Genomic DNA, 21,096 nt, shown 5'->3' on the forward strand with positions numbered 1-21,096 from the left:
ATGAGGTCACACCACGCTCCTGCACTGGCCCCACACCGGCCCACAGGGCCAGCGCACCTCCCCGGCTGAGGTCACTGCACAGGGGCAGAAAGCATTTTCAGTCACATGGTACACCCAGCCAGAATCTCCCCCACAAAGCACTCCTTATTAGGAAAAGCTGCACCCCAGTCCTCCACTTTGTTCCTCTTGGGGTACTTGGACTGGTGGCAGCATGCATGATACTCCAGGAATCCCAGGTATGCAAGACCCCTGGAGGCTTGTGGACCACGGCTGGCAGACCATGCATGGTTCGCCTCCAACAGTCAGCGGGCGTTTCTCCCCGAAGGCCCCCTGCCCCCACAGTGTGCTTCCTGACTTCACCCTCCTCTGGAGACACTCCTGCGTCCGAGGCCCTAGGATCAGGGCTTCCTGTTCCAGGGCACGGTTGCAGAACACAGCTGGGCATACTGACCAGAGAAACTCATCCACGCTAGTTCAACAGGGTCTGGGAGGCATGGGTAGGGAGGAGCCCTGGCTGGGGCTGTTTTCATGCTACTTCCCATTTGCAAAACTTGAAGCAATTCCATTGCAACTCAACAAACTTCCATCTCTGCCTGTCTTGACAAGCATCATCGGTGCTCTGATAGGGCACAGCCTTGGCCTCTTCCAAGACAGAGAAAGCAAAGATGAAACTCCACTTTCCTTAATAAATGACTCCAAGATCTCAGTGGTTGGAAATAGAGGGGGACCACCCATGTGGGAAAGGAGCAGGCCGGTGGCATGACCCTGGCCATGTTTCCCTACTCCCTCTGAATTCTTGTGAGTCATCAGCAGTGCTGCCAGGAAGACTGGGGAGAGGAGCCTCTCCAGGCCCCCCTCAGCACTGGGACCAGCTGTTACCCACGCCCTTCCCTCAAGGTCCCTTTGCCCTGGCTGGGGCTGTAGACAGGGCTCTCCAGAAGGCCTAGAGGGTACAACTATTAATCAGGCTACCTCTGCAGTTGGTGCTGTTACCAGATTCTCAGACAGTAAATGTCCATCTGAACTCACTGGATTGGGGAATTGAAGGTTTTCAGCAAGCTTCCTAGGTCATTCTTACCATTATGAAAGTTGGAGAGACACTGCAGGGCCTGCCCCCACCCAGCAAAGACCCCACCCAAGTGCTCAGTGTGCCCCAAGGGCAGCTCCTTGAAGATCCAAGGAACCACCCGTTTTCTCTGCTGACGTCTAAGGCTGCATTCTGAGGGCTAGTTCCCGTAGCCTGTTCCACTCCTTTCCTGAGACCTACCCCGGGATGATAACCCCCTTCAGATGAGCAGACACATCGCCTCAATCCTCAAAACAACACCCCTGATAGTGGCCCAACAGTCATACCCACATGAGGATTCAGGGAGCCGCCAGGGCTTCCTGCCCTACCCCATTCTCAGGCGAAAATCTCAGGTAGAAATTGGATAAATGTCTGCTTGCCTTTCCCCTGGGCTCTCTCCTCCAAACTGCTGCTTGCCTTGATCTGCCCTATTCCTCCTTCACTTTTATGTTGATGAAGAAATACCAGAGACAACTTACTAGGGAGAATTTGTCTTACCTCAGTAGAGTTGTCTGGTCAGGTTAGTTTTCTTAACTGATCCCAGAGGAGGACAAAGAATTGACATGAATTCTACAGTGTCTAGAGGTAGCATGGTGGTACTTCGCACCATAGGTAGGTCATCCCACTTGAATTTGCAGACCACATTCCTATTTTATGTAAGGTGGGGACATCAGACTTCCCAATGCCATAAGAAGAAAATCCGGAATACGATTTAAATATTGGGTCAACTTTTCATTACTATAATGAAATACCTGAGGCAGGCTGACTTGTAAGGAAAAGAGATTTATTTAGCTCATAGTTTTGGAGGCTGGAAGTCCAACCAGATGGCATAGGCTCTGGCAAGATTCCCCTCCCCACCGCTGGATAGCATCAGGCAGGAGCAGGTACCTGTGTGTGTGTCTCTCTGTGTATCTATGTATCTGGTCTCTATCTTCTTATAAAGCCACTGGGATTCTATCACGGGAGTCCACCCTACTGGCCTTATTAAACCTAATCCCTTTCCAAAGACCCCACCTCTAACCACCTCTAATCTATAGTAGGATTAGTTTCTAGCCTCTTAATATCAGTAACACATGACTTTGGGGATTAAACTCCTGCATGAGTTTAGAAGGACAAACCCGTAACAATCTGTAAGATTTCCTGAGCCGATGATAATGTTTGGTATTCAAAAACAAGCATCTCACATGAAAAGATATTCAATACCATTAGTCATTAAGAAAATGTAAATTAAAACCTCAATGAAGCCCGGCAGGCGCAGTGGCACACGCCTGTAATCCCAGTGGCTCAGGAGGCTGAGGTAGGAGGATCACAAGTTCAAAGCCAGCCTCAGCAAAAGCGAGGCACTAAGAAACTCAGTGAGATTTTGTTTAGAGACAGGATGGGGATGTCTCTCAGTGGTAGAATGCCCCTGAGTTCAATCGCTGGTACCCCTCCTCCCCCCCAAAAAAGAAGCTCAGTGAAATACTATCTCAAACAAGAAAAATGTGTTTGTAAGGATCAGAAAAACTGGAGGGGCTGGAGCTGGGGCTCAGTGGTGGTGCGCTTACCTAGCATGTGTGAGGCACTGGGTTCGAACCTCAGCACCACATAAAATAAACAAAATAAAATAAAGCTATTCTGTCCATCTATAACTCTAAAAAAATTAAAAAAAAAAAAAGAAAAACTAGAATTCTCATACATTGCGATAGGAATGTAAAAGGGTGTACCACTGTGGAAAACCCTTTAGGGGTTCCTCAAAAACTACAATACAAAGTTGGAAAATAACCCAGCAATTCCATTCCTAAATACATACCCTACAAAGAATTGGAAATAGGCACTCCAACAAATACTTGCACACAAATGCTAACACCTGCACTATTCACAATGGCCAAAATGTAGACACAACCCAGATGTCCATCAGTGGATGAATGAGTGCACAAATTGTTGTATCTACATACCATGGAATATCACTTGGCCATGAAAAGGAACAGAGTACTGATGTGTGCTACAACATGGAACAACCTTAAAAACATGTTAGAAGAAAGTAGACATAAAATGTCACATATTGTAAGAGTCCACTGATGTGAAATATCCAGAGGCTGGAGGTAGGGTGTGAAAGGGGAGAAGGCGGACTGACTGACCAGCTTGGAGGATTTTTTTAGGGTGGATAAAAATGTTTTGGATTAGGGGAGGTGGCAGTTCACACAACATCATGAATGTACTAAATGTGCACGCACACACGGAGTGAGGATACAATGGTCAATTTTGTTTTGCAAGTTTTACCTCAATATAAAAAGGAAAGTAAACACATCTGCAAGTGGGTTCTCAGAAGCTGTCACCCTCCACCAGAACCTTGGTGAGCAAAGACCGAATCTCCTGGGATGGCATGCATCATGCAGCTGTGCCGCGTGTGGTTTCAGTACAGTAAACATCTGCACACCCCAGGCCCCTTTCACTGCTGGGAAGTTCATGGACTCTGGCTTCAGGCCTCCCTTTGCTGAATAGCACAACCCGCTAAGGGAGGCAGATAGACTTCTCTAACCAGAAGGTCAAATTTATTCCTACGCATGCATTTCTAACTGCTTGAGTTTATTGTCATGTAAAATGCCCTTAATTTTGAGCCATTCTAAAGACTCTTGATTATTTAAGAAAGCTCATAAATGTTTAAAAGTAACTCTGCCTAGAAGTTTCAGCTTGGTCGTTTTAAACAAATAACAGCAGAAGGAAGTGGTTCTAATCCACTGTTTGTTCTAATTTTAAAATGTGAATAATTAACCTTCCAGCAGCAAGAAGGAAAAAAAAAACAAAGTTTAAGAGCAGTTCAATCCAATAAATGTCCAATTTAAAAATAGATTAGGACTGCTGGTACAGAAGGCCATCCTGATTTATTGCTGCAGCAATTTACATGAAACTAGTCATTACTTCAGTTAAACTGGGATAGCATTGATGCCCTTGAACTCTGTTCTCAGGCACTTATGTACTGGATCATGCTACCTTGTGGGAATTGTGGATTGTGGAAAGCCCTGAAAAGCTGATATTTTTGCTACATCCAATTTTACTACCCCCCCCCCAAAAAAAGGTTAAATTATTACAGATTTCTTATTCTACAAATCAGTTTCTCTCAGGTAGAAATACTGAGTCATTAATTCTTAAGGATTGTATCTAGAATTAATAAATACATATCCCCATACCCACCTCTGTTTTTAAAAAGTTTTGTTTAGCAGTGTCCTTATAATAGAAGCCTATGGTTCGGACCATTTTGTACCAGGATATCACTATGGAGAAAGGCAAATCCTTCCTGGAATCTTTGGTAGTTGCCAAACTACCCCAAGTAGAAGAAATTTCACTGTTGGAGACTCCAGGGTATCAATGTGCTTATGACCGCCCTGTGTAAAATCTCCCTAAAGAAAGGAGGCATGAGAAGAGGGGGAAGGAGAAAGAGGAGCAGGAGAGGCAAGGGAGAAGGAGGAGAAGAAATTAGGAGAGACATTTTGTTTCTCCGTTCCAGAAGCAAGTAACACTGGAGACCCCGTGGGGCAAGCTAAACATTAACAACTGCCTCTGGTTGGTCTTTGGCAACAGGACTAGTGGTAGGAGCCTGGCTTTCAGAAGCCAGCAAGATGGGTTCAAAGCCTGACCTCACCATTTAAAAGCTGTGTGATCCTGAAGAAATTCGTTACCCTCTCTAAGCCTTTCTTTATCTACCAATAAAAATAATCGCACCTGTCTCCCAGAGTTGTCGATCTAAATGAGAAAACCGTCTCAAGTGCCTGGCGGGAGGGCACCATTCCTCTCCTGCTGCCTGAAGCACCAACAACTGGAATCTGACCTGGAAGCTGATTACTCCTGTTGATGTTGTATCAGGAAAATGAGGACACAGTCAATGCTATTGTCTTTTTTTGTTTTTTTATTAAAAAAAAAACACAAATTAAATAAAATAATGATTCATTATATATAAAACCGCACTGAGTTCACGGTGGGGAAGACTCTGAAGACGGAGACAAGGATGTGTTTGGGGCGTGTTCTTTTTCTTCATATCTAGGAGGCGGTTCCGATGAGGGATGAGGAGTGTGGGAGAAGTCGGAGCGGGCAGGCGGCCCAGAGATGGTGTACACGAACTCTCGTGGTCTCTCGGGGGCCTGGCCCCGGCTCTCAGGAGCTGGGGTTCTGCTGAGAAGAAAGAGACCATGTTGCTAACACAACAACACCCTTAAGTACTAGGTTCCTGTCGATGTTTCATGACATGCATTTGGCAGTGGCGGCAGGGGTCTAAGGAGTCATTTCTCCCACATCTACGTTTTATAGATCTGTTTGGATTCCTCAACCCCTCACTTTTCTTAGAGCTGTCTATAACATTCAGACAGCCTCCTTCCTCCTGCCATCCTCCTTGTCACAGAAGAGGCCCTGAAGAGGAAGGCAGAGGGCCGGTTGGGGATGTGGATCTCCTTTGAGTTACTGGTGTTTTGTCGTGGGAGCCAGTAAACAAACTTATGCACATAGAAAATTATAAATGAAGCCATAGGCTTGAAGGCAGACAGAGGGGCACACTGGTTAATGGACCTGGGCTGGAATCCCACTCTGCTATGTTCTGGATATTTAACCCTATCTGTAAATTGGGGTTGATATCAGTGCCTTCTTCCCAGAGTAGTTGTGAGAATCACATTAAGTAATGCAAGAAAATCCAGACCTGGGACTCAAGACATTACAGCAGCGGCAGTGGCTTAGTATTCATATTTTATTTATCTTTTTTTTTTTTTTTTCCTGCCAGTGCTGGGGATGGAGCCCAGGACCTAGTGCCTGCTAGGCAAGCACTCTATCACTGAGCCATATCCCCAGCCCAGTAGTGGTTTCCTTTAAGTCACTAAATACTGATTTTATGGTTTTGGAAAGTTTGTCACTGAAGGAAAAAAAAAATGCAAACTTCATTATCAGTACTGTCCAACTGGCCAGCCCTAACCTGCCTTTCTCCATGCAGGGCAACTCCTGCATTCACCTCCCAGTCCCCGCTCACCACCTGTGAAGCTCCAAGGCCTCCTCCCCGATCCTGTCCAATCACCTCATTCCCTTTCTCATCAGATAGCCTGCCCCCTTCTTTTGTAAAACAAAGGATCTCCACACAACCTTGCTCTCTCCAGGATCTGGAGGCAAGGCGGATGTCCACTGGCTGTCCTCTCCAGGGCCACACACCTGGGTCTGCTCTATCTGGGTGGTGGGGTCTGGGAGCTGTTCACTTCCCAGGATGCACCCTCAAGGCAAGGAGGTAGAACACTGCCTTAAACATAATGAGAAGGCAAGGCAGCACCTGTCCCCAGCCCTGGTCACCAGGTCCTTTGACTCTTGCTTCTCCACCCGCTCAAAAACGTACATCATCTCCTTCTCCTGACCACAGATTTCTGAGTCCTGCCCCAGCCTTTCACTTGGCTTGGACATTTCCAGCAACCCTTCCTCCTTTCCTGCTCCCTGACCTCCCCTTTGGACAGTAGCACCAGTGCTTTCTCCAGCCCTGCTCCCTGAGTGCTGCACAGCCGGGGTCTGCACCAGCCCTCCTCTGCCTGGGAATTCCCAGAACCCCTTCCTGGCACAGGTTTCCCTCCCACCCAGGGTCCGCTGGCCTTTCACTCTTGGCCTCCTCCTTTCAGCAACCTCTTTGCAGTTCCTTCTCTAGCACCTCCCTTTTCTCCAGGGGCCTGGCCCTGTCTACTCTTCCTCAAAGGCCCACGTTCACTATCCCCCCACCTCCAACCAGCCCACTCTGGCTATCCAGAAGCCTGTCTCCCTATCCTTCACCCTCAGGGATCTCTCTACTGGAGGTCATTATCTCCCCCTCCTCAATGTCAGCCTGCGTTCCCATCCCTCTCACACTCTTCCAGACTCCTGCTGCCTCAGGTCCATCCCATTTGAGTGGGACTCCCCCGTCCTGCGTGAGGTAGGGTGTGGATCTGACATTTCTCTCCATCAGTCATAAGGCTCTGAGGCTCAGGGAAGGACTGCACCCAGAGGGAGGGGCACCACTGGGTCAGGTCAGGGTGCAGGCTGATTTAATCAGTTACCCAAGCACCTCCATTAGAATACTAAAACTCTATACCTGTTGGGGATCCCTAGGGCCCCTGAACTCCCCATAATCTAGGGCCCCTGAGTCTCCCCACAATCTAAAACCATGGAGACTAAAAAGGGCAGTCCCTGGTATTCATTTCTCCTCAGGATGGGAGAGTTATTAGACACTTTGGGGACAGCCCCTGCCAGGAGCACAGGAAGATGCCCTAAGATGGTGTCATATTAACCTCTTTTAACATATTTAACTTAGGTGCTGCCCAAAATTTCCTGAAAGGCAGTATTTATGCCAAGGCAACAATACTGACATGCCATCAGCAAAAAGATGCTCAACACACTATTCACTCTACAGCCAAAACCTTAAAGTTAGACCAGTCTGAATTCAGGTCTTGGCCTGTGAGGTTACACGCCAAGATCAAATGGCAAGTCTTACCCATCATTAAAAAGGCTGTAATAAGAAGGCGGGCTTTCGGTTGGAAGCAAGCTGTTTGCCCCAGGACTTCGAGTTCCTGCAGAAGCTGAAGACTCAGGAAAGTAAGGTGGCGGAGGGGGTGGGAATATTATCACAGAGTCACCTGAGGAAACACAATATTTGTTTGAAGACAGAGAAAACAAGTTAGCAGGAGCAAAATCAACTAATTCTATACTTGGTCCATTTATATACAGCAAAAGATCAAAACACCTGCTGGTTACTCCAAAACTAAAAGGTAGGCCTGTGGGATCCATATATAAAGTGAAACAGGTTAGCAGGGCCAGGGTGGGGCTGGGTAGGGAAACTGTTTAATGGGTACAGAGTTTCTGTTTGAGATAATGGCAAAGTTCAAAGTTCTGGAAATTGATGGTGATGATGGTTGTACCATACTGTGAATGTACTTAACATCACTGAATTGTGTATTTAAAAACTGTTAAAAGAGTAAGTATTTTTACATTTTACCACACTTTGTTTCTTTGACTTTATTTTCAAAGTGGGCCTGTATTTCAGAGCCCAGAGTGCTCACCACATGCAGGTTGGGCATGGCTTCTGTTTCACAGCAAACAAAAAATGATTTGTGTGAGGCATTTGTTAACAAGCTCCCTCCCCTCCCTGGGGGTGTCTACTGCTGGTAAAACTTTTCTCATTTTCAATGGATCGTTTTAATTAATCAAAAGTTGGGTAAAGGGCCAAGTTCCTCAACTTAGTTTCAGCCTTGGAACAAATGACAATAAACCATTTTCTTCCCATTACTGAATTCATCAAAATTTCACCCAATCGGTATGGATAAAGGTCAAACTCAAAGAAAAGTTTGTATTTTGTATTTCTATGGCCACTGTTCACTCTAGAATACATACATCTCCATGTTTTGAGAAAGAGAAAGTAGGGACCAAGAAAGTGCTGATTTGCATTTGAATTCCAATACCTTCAAATTTCAATGCACATCACCACAGGAATTACCCAGAACATTCTAGATGTGTGGCAGTGCCACCATCAGAGGTCAGATGAAGACCTCTAGTCAACTGGCAAAACCAAAGCAAAATAAAAGAGAGAACTTTATTTCCTTGTAGGGAAAAGACTTGTTTGCACCGGTAGGAAATCAGTGTGTACTGGTACTGATACAGGATTCTTTAAAAGCTATGTGAGTCCCATTTGCCAATGACCAGCCCAGCATGGTCCTAAACAAGCTCTCCTCCTGCTGAGAAAACAGGAAGGAGAACTGGAGGAGACCATGTGTGTCCAGTGGTTACAGCAGGGCCAGGCAGAGAGCAAACTCAGGTCTAACACCCAGCAAAGGGCTTCCTTCCCTCCCACAGGCCAAGGGCACTTATTTGCCTGATGAAGAAACACACCCAACTGGCAAGCTGTACCCTGGTGCCTAGATCACTTGCCCAGAGGTGATTTACCCTTTCAAAAATGCATTAACTCTGTCTCTATTTCTGCAAGGAGATGGCAATTGGAATTGACATATATACTGCTAATCTCAACTTGATAAAGTGTCAGGGCTCTCTTGGGATTCTCATTTAATTTTTTAGAAGGTCTTGATGGGTCACAGATTGGAATTCAGGGATCACTTTAATGACACAAAGCAGAATGAAAGACCTGTGAAGCAAGCCTCGGGGCAGGCCATCACCTGTCAAAAACAAACAAGGAAATGCTCAGAGTAGCCTATTATCTCCAAGGAAGTCCATCCCAGTGTCAGTTAGCTCTGCCACCCACACCTTGCAACCTGGGCTCCTTGGAAAGAGGCCTCGCCCTTGGGGTTCGCCTTCCTCCAGGCTTTCAGAACTTGATGTCCTCTGTGAGGTCACAGCAAACACCTCTGGAGGGAAGCAGGGCCATTTCTTAACCTGCTCCTGAGTTGAGGATCTGGCACTGAGAGTGTCCATGGTAGACATAGCAGCTAAGATATAAACTCTCTCCCTAGCCTCCAAGGAGAAAAACTAGAGTGGAGATGCCAGTTTCACAGGCTTAATGGGGCGTACAGAGTTAAGTAGAAAAGATCTTGATCAATGCAGTGACTTCAGGACAAGGACACACACTCGAGAGCATCACCTACTTCTCTGTTCCTTGCACAGACCCAATTCTAGCCACCAGGTGGGAGCCTGGACCTAGAAACTCCCCTGCTAGCAAATCCCAAATCTCCCAAGTAGGGAATTATAGCATCCAATGAATGAATTTACTTGTACCCCAGTGGGTTCCTCAAAAAAGCTGAGAACATCTATAACACCAGGGGACCCCTTTTCTCATATAATAACTCTAGTGCCAAAGCTGTAGCTTCAGAGTTTTAACCTTTTAAAAGCAAGAGATTATCAAAAATAATAAAAATTTGCACATGAGCAACCATGTGGTTTTCCTCAGTTGTATGAAACTGAGCTCAAAAGTACTGATATTTGCTCTGGGTGGGTGGGGGCGACACTGAAAATAGTAATCCACCTCTTCTTCAAAACCCAGGAGACCCAAAAGGAACTTTTAGGCATTGTGGGAGAAAGAAGTACCGTCGTATTTCATCTCAGTCTGTCATTGACAGCCTTGAATCAACAGCCACTCTGATATGAGCAAACCTTGCCCCAAGCCCACAGTCAAGGGTGAAGTCACAGAAAGTAAATAACAATATGGGAACCAGTACAGAGAGTCCCCTTAAAACATCCTAACATACTTAGGACAGAACTGGACTCCTAGAATGTTAGTGCTAGAAGGAGTCTTAGAAATGTGGTGCTAATTTTATAGATATACAAATTAAGGCAGGAGAGGTTACAGGACCTATCAAGGATAGTCAGCCAGCCACAGCCAGGGAGGAGAACCCAAGAATCAGTTCACAGTTGATAGTACTATATGGTCTCAGCAGGAGAATAACAGGGAAAATGGGGGTAACTTGGTGGGTCCGGAAGGTAGACAGAGGTTTTTCTCACCTTCCTCTTAATCTTCTCTGTGCCCTCAGTCAAGTTCATTACTTAGTCTCCCAATGCTTTTGCTAAATAACAGTCATTGGGGAGAAATGATGTTAACAAGAATTCCTACAGGGGTCACCACAGCAGTGACATTGTGTATGTTTGCATGTTTTGTGTGTGTGTGTGTGTGCGCACATGTACGTACACAACGTGTGAGAAAGAAGAAAATATGTAGACCAGACTTGAGGGTAGCCCCGTGAAGCCTTAAATCAACAGCCACTCTAGCATGAGCAAGTGCCCGAATGACAGCCACTCACCTACAGTGACCTGGACAGGCTCCATGTTGTGGGTATGTCCCTCTTCGCTTTCAGAGGCATCCTGGCTCACACTCAAGTTGTTTCTCTTCTTGATGTGGGCAACCACAAAAAAACACAATCCCACAAGCACAATCAAAGGCCCCATGATCTGCAGAGAAAGGAACCCACAGATTGGAGGCTCCATGCTGGCAGTTTCTGTCTGGTTCAGTGATTCCGACACCCAGTCTGAGCTACATCCAGGAACCCAAATGCCCAGTATGCTGATGAGCATGCCACTTGTCAAGAACAGAAACCCAAAGATAAGGCACTGAGCAAACTGGCGGCTCTCTCCACAGATGAAGGCTTGGTTTGGGTCTGCCTGGTCGCCTCGTCGCCGCCCCTGCAGGAACTGAAGTCGTGCCCTGGAGCGGGCCAGGATCACAGTCCCAAGCCCAATCACAGCACATGAAGGCCCAGCGATCTTCAGTACCATGCTGCAGTCTGGGAGGGATTCATTTTGGCAGGCCTGGTACCCAAAGATGGAAAGCAAGACTCCCACACATAGCAGGACGGCGCCCAAGACAAAGAGGAAGAAAATGAGCTTGCTGACATGCCTGTCCTGCTGGTCCCCTTCTGGCTCAGCCGTTGCTGTTGAAGACATGGCCAGGAAAGGCCCCTTCCCTGAGGTGACGTGGGATGTGTTTCCTTCTCCTCGGTGCCTTCAGAGCTCTGCAAACATTAAAAAAATGCTTAATTAAAGTAGGTCCAGGTGTTACTAACCAACCCTGCTCTTCACTGGCCACCCCAGAAATCACAGGAGGTAGAACTTTCTACAACTGTCACACAGTGCCACATCGAGTTGGTTGATGAATCAGAATGGCATCCAGAAACTCATGAATGTGTGATTGTATGAAGATTGTCAAAAAAAGGAAATCCAATTACCATGCATCTGAGATAAGAGTATGTTTTTTAAAAAAAATAAAATAAGTGGGTGTGGCTTTTCCTGTTCTGAGTCTTACAAATTCACTTCCCTCAAAGCAAAAAACAATGGGGAGCGAGGGAAGAACCACTGGGATTATTTCTGATTTACAGAGGCCCCATATTTCATCATAGCTGCTCTGAGAATTTCCAAGTCAGTAAGTTTTTGTTTGGTAACTAACTTTCCATTTCCTGTTTCGAGCTTGGGCAGCTTTCCATTTCATGCTTTATTCTAAGACTGTATCTACAGAAGACCCAAGTCCAGCAGTTTTAAGAGAATGGAACGACTGTTCAGGAATACACTGGGGTTGAGAACTTTGAAGTTAATTCTGTCAAAATATGGTTCTTGGGCTCTCAAGAGACACCTACTAGGGCTGCACTGCCCCTACACACACACACACACACAGTTGCAAGGGGCCTGGATGAGCCCAGAGAGTCTGGCACAGCAAGTCAAGTGGAGCCCCATCTCCAAGGTAACCTAAGGCAGGTGTTCTCACCCTCCTCCCCAGCGCCACCCACTTCCACAGAGGTTTGGACTCTGAGAAAATAAGTGGCTGATAAAATCACATTACAAAGCACTAAAGTCCAACAGAACTTGATTTTAAAAGACTATTATGGAACCAAGTGAGAAGCACCTTTCACAGAATTATCCAAGTCCTGCATTCACTTCACCAAGTAGTTGTTCAAGAGTTGTTTAGTTTATGCAGAACTGACTCTATCATCCAGTAATCTTGTCTTGCTCCAATGAATGGGAGTAAGGGCACTATGTGGGACACTGGCAAAGACAATACAAAGTCATGAAGTCACTTGTCCAAAAAAGAAAACCTGCAAAATAATTTTGTGTCACTCATATCCATGGCCACATGAAGTTCAAGATTGAGGCTCTAAACCCAAGACAGTCTTGACAACCAAAATTGTGTCAAAGGATAGTTTAGGTAATGAAAGCTAACAGGTGATCACATATCAGGAAGTACTTTTCCAGGAAAAAATGCGATAGAATCAGAAGGAAGTCAAAGAAAAGAGGAAATATAGGAGAGAAATAAGCTTTCACCAAACTGGGAAATACTATTATTTTATGAAGTTGCTATGAAGCCAAGAGAAAGATCTAAAGAAAGCATTACACCATTTTATAAACAACCTCTTGCTGGTTTCAGAGATAAGGGTGATTATCAGCTAAAAAGTCCTATCAGGAACTCCTTGTCTACTTGGTATCTTCGGCTTTGCAGTGAGTCATAAGGTTTCAACAAGTATTAAGGCAAATTCCCGAACACTAACAAAATAAAAAATAGAAGAAACTCAAAACCGATCCCCCCCACACACACACACCCCAGACTAGAAGAATAAATACCTGGCATAAATGTTACTCCCTGATCCAAAAGTGTGGGGTAGTCTCAGTGCCTCCACTTTTCCCTATAGATCAAACAGGCACCCAGGGGCATCCATACCAATATAAAAAAAAAATTAGACCTTTTCCAAATACCAACCTGATTTCAAATTCCCATCCCACAAACCAAATCTGCCTCCCCACAACACTCCTATAGGTTTTCCAGAAGACATTTCCAAACCAGCAGCATCTCTCCACGTCCAAAGTTCTGGTGCGTAAAGAGAGCTAAAGAGAAGCAACTGTCTTTTGTGTGAAACACTTTTGTGGGCTTTAGCGGAGCTTGGAGCGCAAACAACAACAGGAGTGGCACGGATACCAGGGGCGCAGGTTTAGTGCAGTCCTGCGCGTCTCCGCGCTGCCGCCCTCCCAGCGCCCATCCTGCTGCCTCCCAAGCGCAGGCGCCGCGGGCCCGGGCAGCTTACCTGAGGCTGTGTGCTGTTGCGCTCGGCCGCGACGCGCTGCTGTGGGCACCAGGCTGGGCGCGGCGTCCGCCTCCCCACGCGGTCTCCGCGGCGTCCGCCACCCGCACACCCCGTTGCGCGTCCAGGCGCTGAGGGCGGGCCGCCACCGTATGGAGAGAGGAGGCGGTGCCGGACGGACGCAGCGGCCGAGGCAAAGCAGGACCGGCCGGCAGGAGCTGGCCGCCACCAGGTGCTGCCCTTCGGGGGCTAAGGAGAACCCCGCCAGGAAGCGGAGAGCCAGGGGCCCCTTGGGCTGGCAGACTTGGCCGCTTTCGCGCGCGTGACACTGTACGCGGAGAAATCGGGGGGGGGGGGGGGAAATGGGAAGGCTCAACGACCTGTGGCCCGCACGCCAGGCTGCAGCACCCGCGAGCTGAGTCTCCCCCAGTCTGCCCGATCTTCAAGCTGCGCTGCTTGGGATGAAAAGCGGGCTACTGGAAGGGGAGCCGGTCCTTTTCAAGCCCTCGGGCGCTGAATCCCTGGGAGGGCTGAGTGCAGCGGATCCCAGGAGCGAAAGAGAAAGCCTCAGCCCCCTCTCGGGCGTGGTCGCGGCCGTGGCACAATGGGTCCCTCGGGTTCCCGCTGCCACAGCCAAGGCCACCGCACGGTCTAGGGCGATTACACCTAGTAGCCGTGTGGACCTCCTGCTGCTCCTGAGACCTTGACTGGGTAACCGCAGCAAGAACGTAATTGTGAGCTTCCTATGAATAGGACATGGAGATACCAGGGTCCCATTCGAATGAGACCTTAGCCATTCAGGCCTGAAGTCCTATCTCTGTCCCTTGGGCACTCACATGTATGCACACAGCCCTTCTTTGCCATAGAGCCCCCTTCCTGGTCCTCTGCCTCTAATGAACTGCCGGAATTAAACTGGTAACTTTCCCTGCCCTTGAACCGGGAGTTTCAGGATGGGTTTGCTAATCCCCGTGCTATTTGTAACCTGTCCGATGACATGTGACACGGATCCAACTGTGCTAGTTTCCACAGCAGAGGTCAAAGAGCTGTGGAAGGTGAGTCAAATGTTCTCGGCCCAAACACCGAGGCGCCTGAGCCCCAGGGACTTCCCCACCCTTGCTTTTTCTCTCTAGCTTCCTGTCCACTTTTTGAGATCCCATGCAGCGCTGAGGCTCATTGGATTAACCTTTTTATTGCCTACCTGATACAGCAAGTTATTACTGCGGGTGAAGTGTGAATTGGATCTAGCTAATTACCAGGGGTAAGGAGAGACTTGTGAAGAACAGGTCAGAGGTGGGTACAGAGGGAAGGGTGGTTACCTGGGCTTTGGGGTTCCAGGGATCAGATAAGTGAGATGGGGGCTCACGGGGGAGGCAATACTGGACAAGTTCCAGCCTAGAGGGCCACATGTGGACTTTGTCAGAGTCAGGGAGTCCTGACCACTGTGAATCCCTGCCATAACTAAATAACAACCACCACTGATATTAGCATAATGAACAATACTGACATTCAGCACTCCTGACTCTGAGCAGGTTCTGCACTTTGTCTGCAGCCCAGAGTGCGTTATTATGTCTCCAGTAACTCAGAAAGTTGGAGCCAGAAAGGGAACAGGGAAAGCTAGAAAACCAGTCATTTTCCAGTTGAGGAAAAGAGGTCCAAATAAGGAGGAGGGAAAAAAAGTGCCCCTGAACAGCTGGTCCATGTGGAGCAAGGACCTGAGCCAGATGCACTGACTTCAGTGTCCCTCCCTGGGTTCACCTGGTGTCCAGAGGACAAACAATGTTGTGAATTCAAAAAATAGTTTTTTATTACATTGTTTGGTGATGCCAGGTGGGGGATCATATGGATCATTATAACAATGAAAGCACTGTATCTCAAGGACATTGCAGTCATCCATATCTGGGGTGGAGATATCCTGGTCAAAGTATCGAGATACACCACCTTCATCCTGGTCAAAGTATCGACATACACCACCTTCTGGAAGATCAGCAAGATCTACCCAGCTAATGAGCAGAGAGACCCAATGGCAATTGCACAATATCAGCAGGCGCTGGGCTTTCTAAGAACTCAGGCCCACATTATAAGATTTGTCTCAGGCTGGCTCACAACTCTTCATCACACAAGAGGGCTCCCATTCCCTTTCCCTACTCATTCTTCCCTTCTCCCTTATTTGAAAGTCAATCTGTGGTCAAGTCCTGTGCAGACCTGTAAGAAGCCTGTTGATACAGCTGCCCCTCTGGTGCCACATGACTGCGGGCTCGCCACCCATGACAAACTTCAGCGTCCTGGCACCAAGGACAATCAGATTAGCCTCCTGTTGGGATATCTGCTGCTTGGATTGCTTGGGTCTTGTGGAACTCATTTTGGCTAAATTAAACTCCTTGAAAACTGATCATCAGTCAAAAATGAAGGACACGCCCACCAGGCTTCAAAGTGCCTGTCTTCATAGTAGACATAGTCTTAGGAAAGAGTCTGGGAGACTTTGTCACTCCCCCCAAACAGGGGATCTTCCCTAGCCCGTGTGGCAGTGAGAAAAGATAAGCCCAGACAATCCTTTGAAAAATGGCATCAGGTCAAGGTTTAAAAATTGGATGAGCCTCAAATTCCATCAGTGAAAACAGGGGGATGAAGTGGATACCTGCATTCATTTATTCATTCAGCAAATATTTATTGAGTGCTTATCATGTACCAATAAGGAAGACAGATAAAACCCTTTGCCCTTAGGAACTTAAGAGTATTTCAATGAGGAAAAGACAATAAAATATGTAAATGGAACAGAGTGTTCTAAGGCTTTAGGAAGCACTAAATCAGAGAAGAGAGCTGGGGAGGGCTGCGGTATTCCAGCTGCAACAGAGTAGGTACGGAAGACATCTCTGCAGAGGTGACACAACGCTGCAGCAAAAGATTGAAGGGAATGAGGAAGCAAGGTATTATCTAATACTGCGTAACAAATTACCCCCAAATTTAGAAGCTTAGAACAACAAAGACTTATTATCTCTCACAGTTTCTGAGGGTCAGGAATGTGGGAGTGGCTTATCAGGTGTGTGCAGGTGTGACTGGGGCTGGACATCTGCTTCCAGGTGGCTATTGATAGGAGGCCTCATTTTCTCACCACACACCTCTCCACAGAGTTACCAGAAGGTTCCTTCTGAGGTGGTAAGTAGCTTTCTCTAGTGTGAGCCATCCAAGGCTCCTGCACCTTTTATGATGTGGCCTCTGAAACCCCACACTAACAAGTCTGCTTTAGTCTAGCCCTTAGGACTCAGCCATTAAGTCAGGGGGAGAAGGATTAGACTCCACTTTTAGAGGAAAGAGTACCAAAAATTTGTGAATGTGTTTTATGATATTTGAGGGAAAGAAAGAGTACTTGAGGTCAAGATAACAGCAAATGCAAAGGCCCTGAAATAGGAGCATGTATATTCGCGTATTCAAAGAAGAGTAAGAAGGCCAGGCATAGTGTTGCACACCTGTAGCTCCAGTGACTTGGAATGTTGAGGTAGGAGGAGCAAAAGTTCAAGGCCAGACTTGGCTGCTTAGCAAAAACATGTATCAAAATAAAAAATAAAAAGGGCTGGGAATGTAGCTTAGGTAGAGTGCTGCTGGGTTCAATCCCCAGTAACTCACACCACACGCGCACACACACACACACACACACACACACACACACAAAGAACAAGAACAAGAGACCAGCCTGGCGTGGTGGCACATGCCTATAATCCCAAGGACTCTCAAGGCTGAAGCAGGAGGATTGCAAGTTCCAAGTCAGCCTCAGCAACTTAGTAAGGCCCTCAGCTACTTACAAGACTCCGTCTCAGAATAAAAATTGAAAGGGGCTGGGGAAGGAGAAGGAGAAGGAGAAGAAGAAAACAAGAGGCCAGGTGGTGGGTATAGGTTTGCAAAGGAGTAAAAAGTAGGAAAGGAAAGGTGTATATGATGCCAAATGCACCAGGTTGGGCAGGGACTTGGAGGTTGTTATATATATTGTGAATACATGGTGGGGGCTTTAGGTGGTTTGTAAGCTGAGTATGTTGTGATGTGACCATGACTATGTCGACGACGACGACAACTTTGAAGATAGTGTCTCAATGTGCTGCCCAAGTTGCTCTCAAACTCCTGGGCTCAAGTGATTCTCCTGCCTCAGCCTCCCCCGTAGCCAGAACTACTAATTTATTTTTTTAAAGAAATTGATGACTGGCCCAGTGAGAATAGCCCAAGGAAGAGGAAAAGTTAGTAGGAGCCTGGTTTGGAAGCTTTCTAACGCCCTGCAGCTTGTGTTTGAAGACAATTAAAGTGATTAGACTGTGGATGGACCTTGAAGATGGACTCAGTAGGATTTTCCATGGACTGGATGTGGTTTTGATTCCGAGGTTTGGGAAGGATGGTTCTGGCATTAAGCAGGATGGGTACGGCTGGGAGGAGAACAAGGCGGAAGCTGCAGGGTTTGCTGGAGAACACTAGCTTTGTCCCTTAGACACCGGAGTGGAGAAGCTGAGCAGGCAGGTGGAATATACAACATGGAGTTCAGGAATTCTGGAAGGATTCCTGTGTTCTGTCAGCAATGTTGATTACAAAATCAGGAAGTCAGCCCCTTCTCACAGTTTGCTTGTATATACTTGGTCTAATTGTCAGTCCTGCACATGGAAAGCAAGGGCAGACTGATGCCCACACATGTGCAGCTGCCAGGTGTCCCCTGGGACAGATGGCAGCCAGTGCTGAGTGTGTACTGGGCAAGGGCTTCTGGGGTTCTGTTGTCAAAGTGGCCTTCAGGAACACCAAGGAACATGTGTCCTTCAGTCCAAGACAGCCCACATTTCTCCCCAAGGCTGTGCCAAAACTGGGAAGACATTCAGGGCACATGGTGTGGATGGGTTTGCAGAGTTCACTGATACTCTATTTCAGAGTTCTCAAGATTGCAGAAAGACAATCAGACAAGAAAGCAAGGCTGCCAAGCTCGGGTTCTCTTTTCTCTTTGGGTCTCTGCCCCAATTCACCTTAGCACCAAGAAGCAGGCATACACTCTTTTCAATTCTTGATGTCCCCCGAGATCCTGCTGGGATCTGGCTTATAGAAATTTGCTCTCCAGGGCTCAAGTTTGAGTCTATATTTGAACAGATATTCCCAGGAATCTCAGCAACTCCTCTGAACTTACTGGGTCCCATTAGCTGCTACCAGAGTCCCTGGGATAATTTTCTTGCTCCGTGACCCCAGTGTCAGATCTAAACCAAAGGGGTCTGAGAGACTTATCTGGATTAGGAGTGGAAACTGACTGGCTTGGCAAGCTAGAGTTGAAGGTGTAGACTGAACCCCTTAACAGCCCCTCAGTGCAAAGACAAACCTGTTCAGAGTCATTTTATGGCCTGGGATAGTGTTGTTGATTTTGCATGGTTGACAATGGCTCAGCCTGAGTGCCTCTAACCTGAGCCAGGAGTGTGGAATTCAAGCAGTCATTTCAGGAAGACAGAATTTGCCTGGAGCACCCACGACCTTACGGGGGAGACTTCTCCACATCTGAAAGACAGGAATCCCTTCTACAGTGACCATAGCATCTGACCGATAGGTTAGAGACCAGTGTGGTGATAGTAAGAATTTTAAGGAAAAGTGATGATTTCCTGGCATCTCATATCGCCCCATCAAATATCCACCACTTACTGGGTCCCAAAGAATAGATTATTTTTTCCCCAGAATGCAAAAAGGGATTGAGTCAAACTGAATTTAGATCTTGGCTTTCATGCTTACAAACAGGGTTATCTTGGGCAAGTCAACAATTTCTCTGTGCTTCAGTGTTCACATCTATAAAATCGGGACAAGCAGATCTACCCCAAAGGATGTCTTCCTTGAAGAGAATGTTATGTGCCAATGGAGGCCCACCAATAAACATATTGCTCTATAACCTCCCGGACTCATCACCTCATCTTCCACTTGTGGCTTCTCCCCCATGACCTTCTGGAGGGCTGAGCCGACAGATCCACGGAGACAGTGAAATGAGAGCCGAGGGAGGTCGGGAGCCTTCGTGACAGCAAAATGAGGTCGTGTTGATTCCTGAAGCCCAGTTTGCAGTGGTTAGGCTCCTAATGGCAGCTTGGCTGTGCTCTGTCTGCTGTTCCCCTCCCAGTCACAAGGAGGAGTCCAAAGGTGTGTCCCACATGATCTCAAAACCAGCCCATCCACATAGTCACCCTGGATCATCTGTCCTGTTGTTCTACCTTCATTCCACCAACACCTGCAGCCCCCAAAGCTTCTAGAACATCCTTTGCTGCTGGTGGTGTCCCTGAAGGGACATGTGGTGATTTTCCAGCTAGTGGGTGGCAGGGTTCAGGGTTCTACCTGCCTCTCATCTTCTGGATCCATCTGCAGTGTCTCAGCCTCATTGCTATGCCCTTTGCTCTGGCCCCTCCACTTCCTGATTGCCACCAATGATTCCAAGAGGGACTCAAACCAGCTTACTCTGCTTCAAGAACAGAGCATGCTGAAGTAAATATGAAAATAAATGATTAAAAAGAAAGTTTTATTGCATTTCTTGCCTCCTTCAGACAGCTGATTGGTCACATGCTGGGCAGGGTGGAATCCTTCTGGTGTTATCCACATAGGTAATTTAGTTATTGTAGGATCACCTGTGGAAACTTCGTCTGCGGCATGGACCTGACCCAGACACCTGGGAGGGGACATCTGACTGTCCTGAGGCACTGAATGCAGGGAACATGACACCTGGCTGGGGATCCAGAGACTTGTGTCTCCAAGTCTGGTTGGTCATGTCACAGTCACACACTTGAACCCCTGACTTCTTCCACAGCAACTTCTGACCTAAAAACTTAAGCAATAAGAATCGGAACACCTGAGAGCGGAGAGGCTTTGATAAATTAAAAGGCATTTTGGCAAGAAGCCAGCTTCACATTTTAACAAAAGGCTCTTTGTGGAAGCCACGGAGTGCAGGGAGAGCCAGGGCTGGAGGCTGTGTTGATTCAGAAAGAAGAAGAAAGAAAACTGTTCTTTAGAGATTTTTTTTTTTTTTAATCTACCTCAAAGGTTGTTGAAAGAGTACAGAGGCAGAGGGAAACCTGCCGTCCTGGGTGCTAAGGTGTCATTCCAGGAGAAATGTTTCCACCTAAAAAATAGAGCTAACCCTGCACACGGCAGGTGTGCGTGTGCGATGTTTGTGAAAGTGTAAGCCCTCGGGGTCCCTGAGTACCCAGGAGTAGGTCCTGCCCCTAGCACAGGTGTTCTGAGGTTGGTGCCTCCTCCTCACTTTGCTGGCTGCTCCCAGGAAGTGGGCCTCGGTGCTCTGCCACCTCATGGGCAGCTGTGGCTGTTACTCAGTGTCAGTTTGGAGCCAGTCAAGGGCAAACTAACTACCCACATTCATTCTTTTTTTTTTTTAATATTGTTTAGTTGTCAATGGATCTTTATTTTATTTATTTACATGTGGTGCTGAGAATCTAACCCAGTGTCTCACACATGATAGGCCAGTGCTCTACCACTGAGCCACAACCCCAGCCCCCCCATTCATTCTTTTCACCTCCAATTAAGTGCCATTACCCCAGAAAGCCTCCTCTTCTAAGTGAGCCC

General features: G+C 47.3%; 1 protein-coding gene across 5 annotated transcripts; it reads right to left on the bottom strand.

The window, feature by feature from the left end:
- Positions 1 to 4,934: 4,934 nt before the first annotated feature.
- Positions 4,935 to 14,477, bottom strand: Tmem171 (transmembrane protein 171). Of its 5 annotated transcripts, none has more exons than XM_078043720.1 (4): positions 14,373 to 14,477; positions 10,777 to 11,484; positions 7,530 to 7,671; positions 4,935 to 5,215 (listed from the first exon to the last, which is right to left on the bottom strand). In XM_078043720.1, exons 2-4 carry the CDS (start codon positions 11,414 to 11,416, stop codon positions 5,017 to 5,019), a joined length of 981 nt encoding a protein of 326 aa, XP_077899846.1. In that variant the 5' UTR covers positions 11,417 to 11,484; positions 14,373 to 14,477; the 3' UTR covers positions 4,935 to 5,016. The 5 variants fall into 5 exon arrangements, with proteins under 5 accessions (XP_077899846.1, XP_021584572.1, XP_005329016.1 ...); XM_021728897.3 differs by lacking the exon at positions 14,373 to 14,477 and adding an exon at positions 13,540 to 14,366 and having other exon boundaries at positions 4,935 to 5,212; XM_005328959.5 differs by lacking the exon at positions 14,373 to 14,477 and adding an exon at positions 13,540 to 14,366.
- Between the last annotated feature and the right edge of the window lie 6,619 nt (positions 14,478 to 21,096).

This window comes from Ictidomys tridecemlineatus, chromosome 1 (genome assembly GCF_052094955.1).
Source record: "Ictidomys tridecemlineatus isolate mIctTri1 chromosome 1, mIctTri1.hap1, whole genome shotgun sequence".
Classification (NCBI taxonomy): Eukaryota; Metazoa; Chordata; class Mammalia; order Rodentia; family Sciuridae; genus Ictidomys; species Ictidomys tridecemlineatus.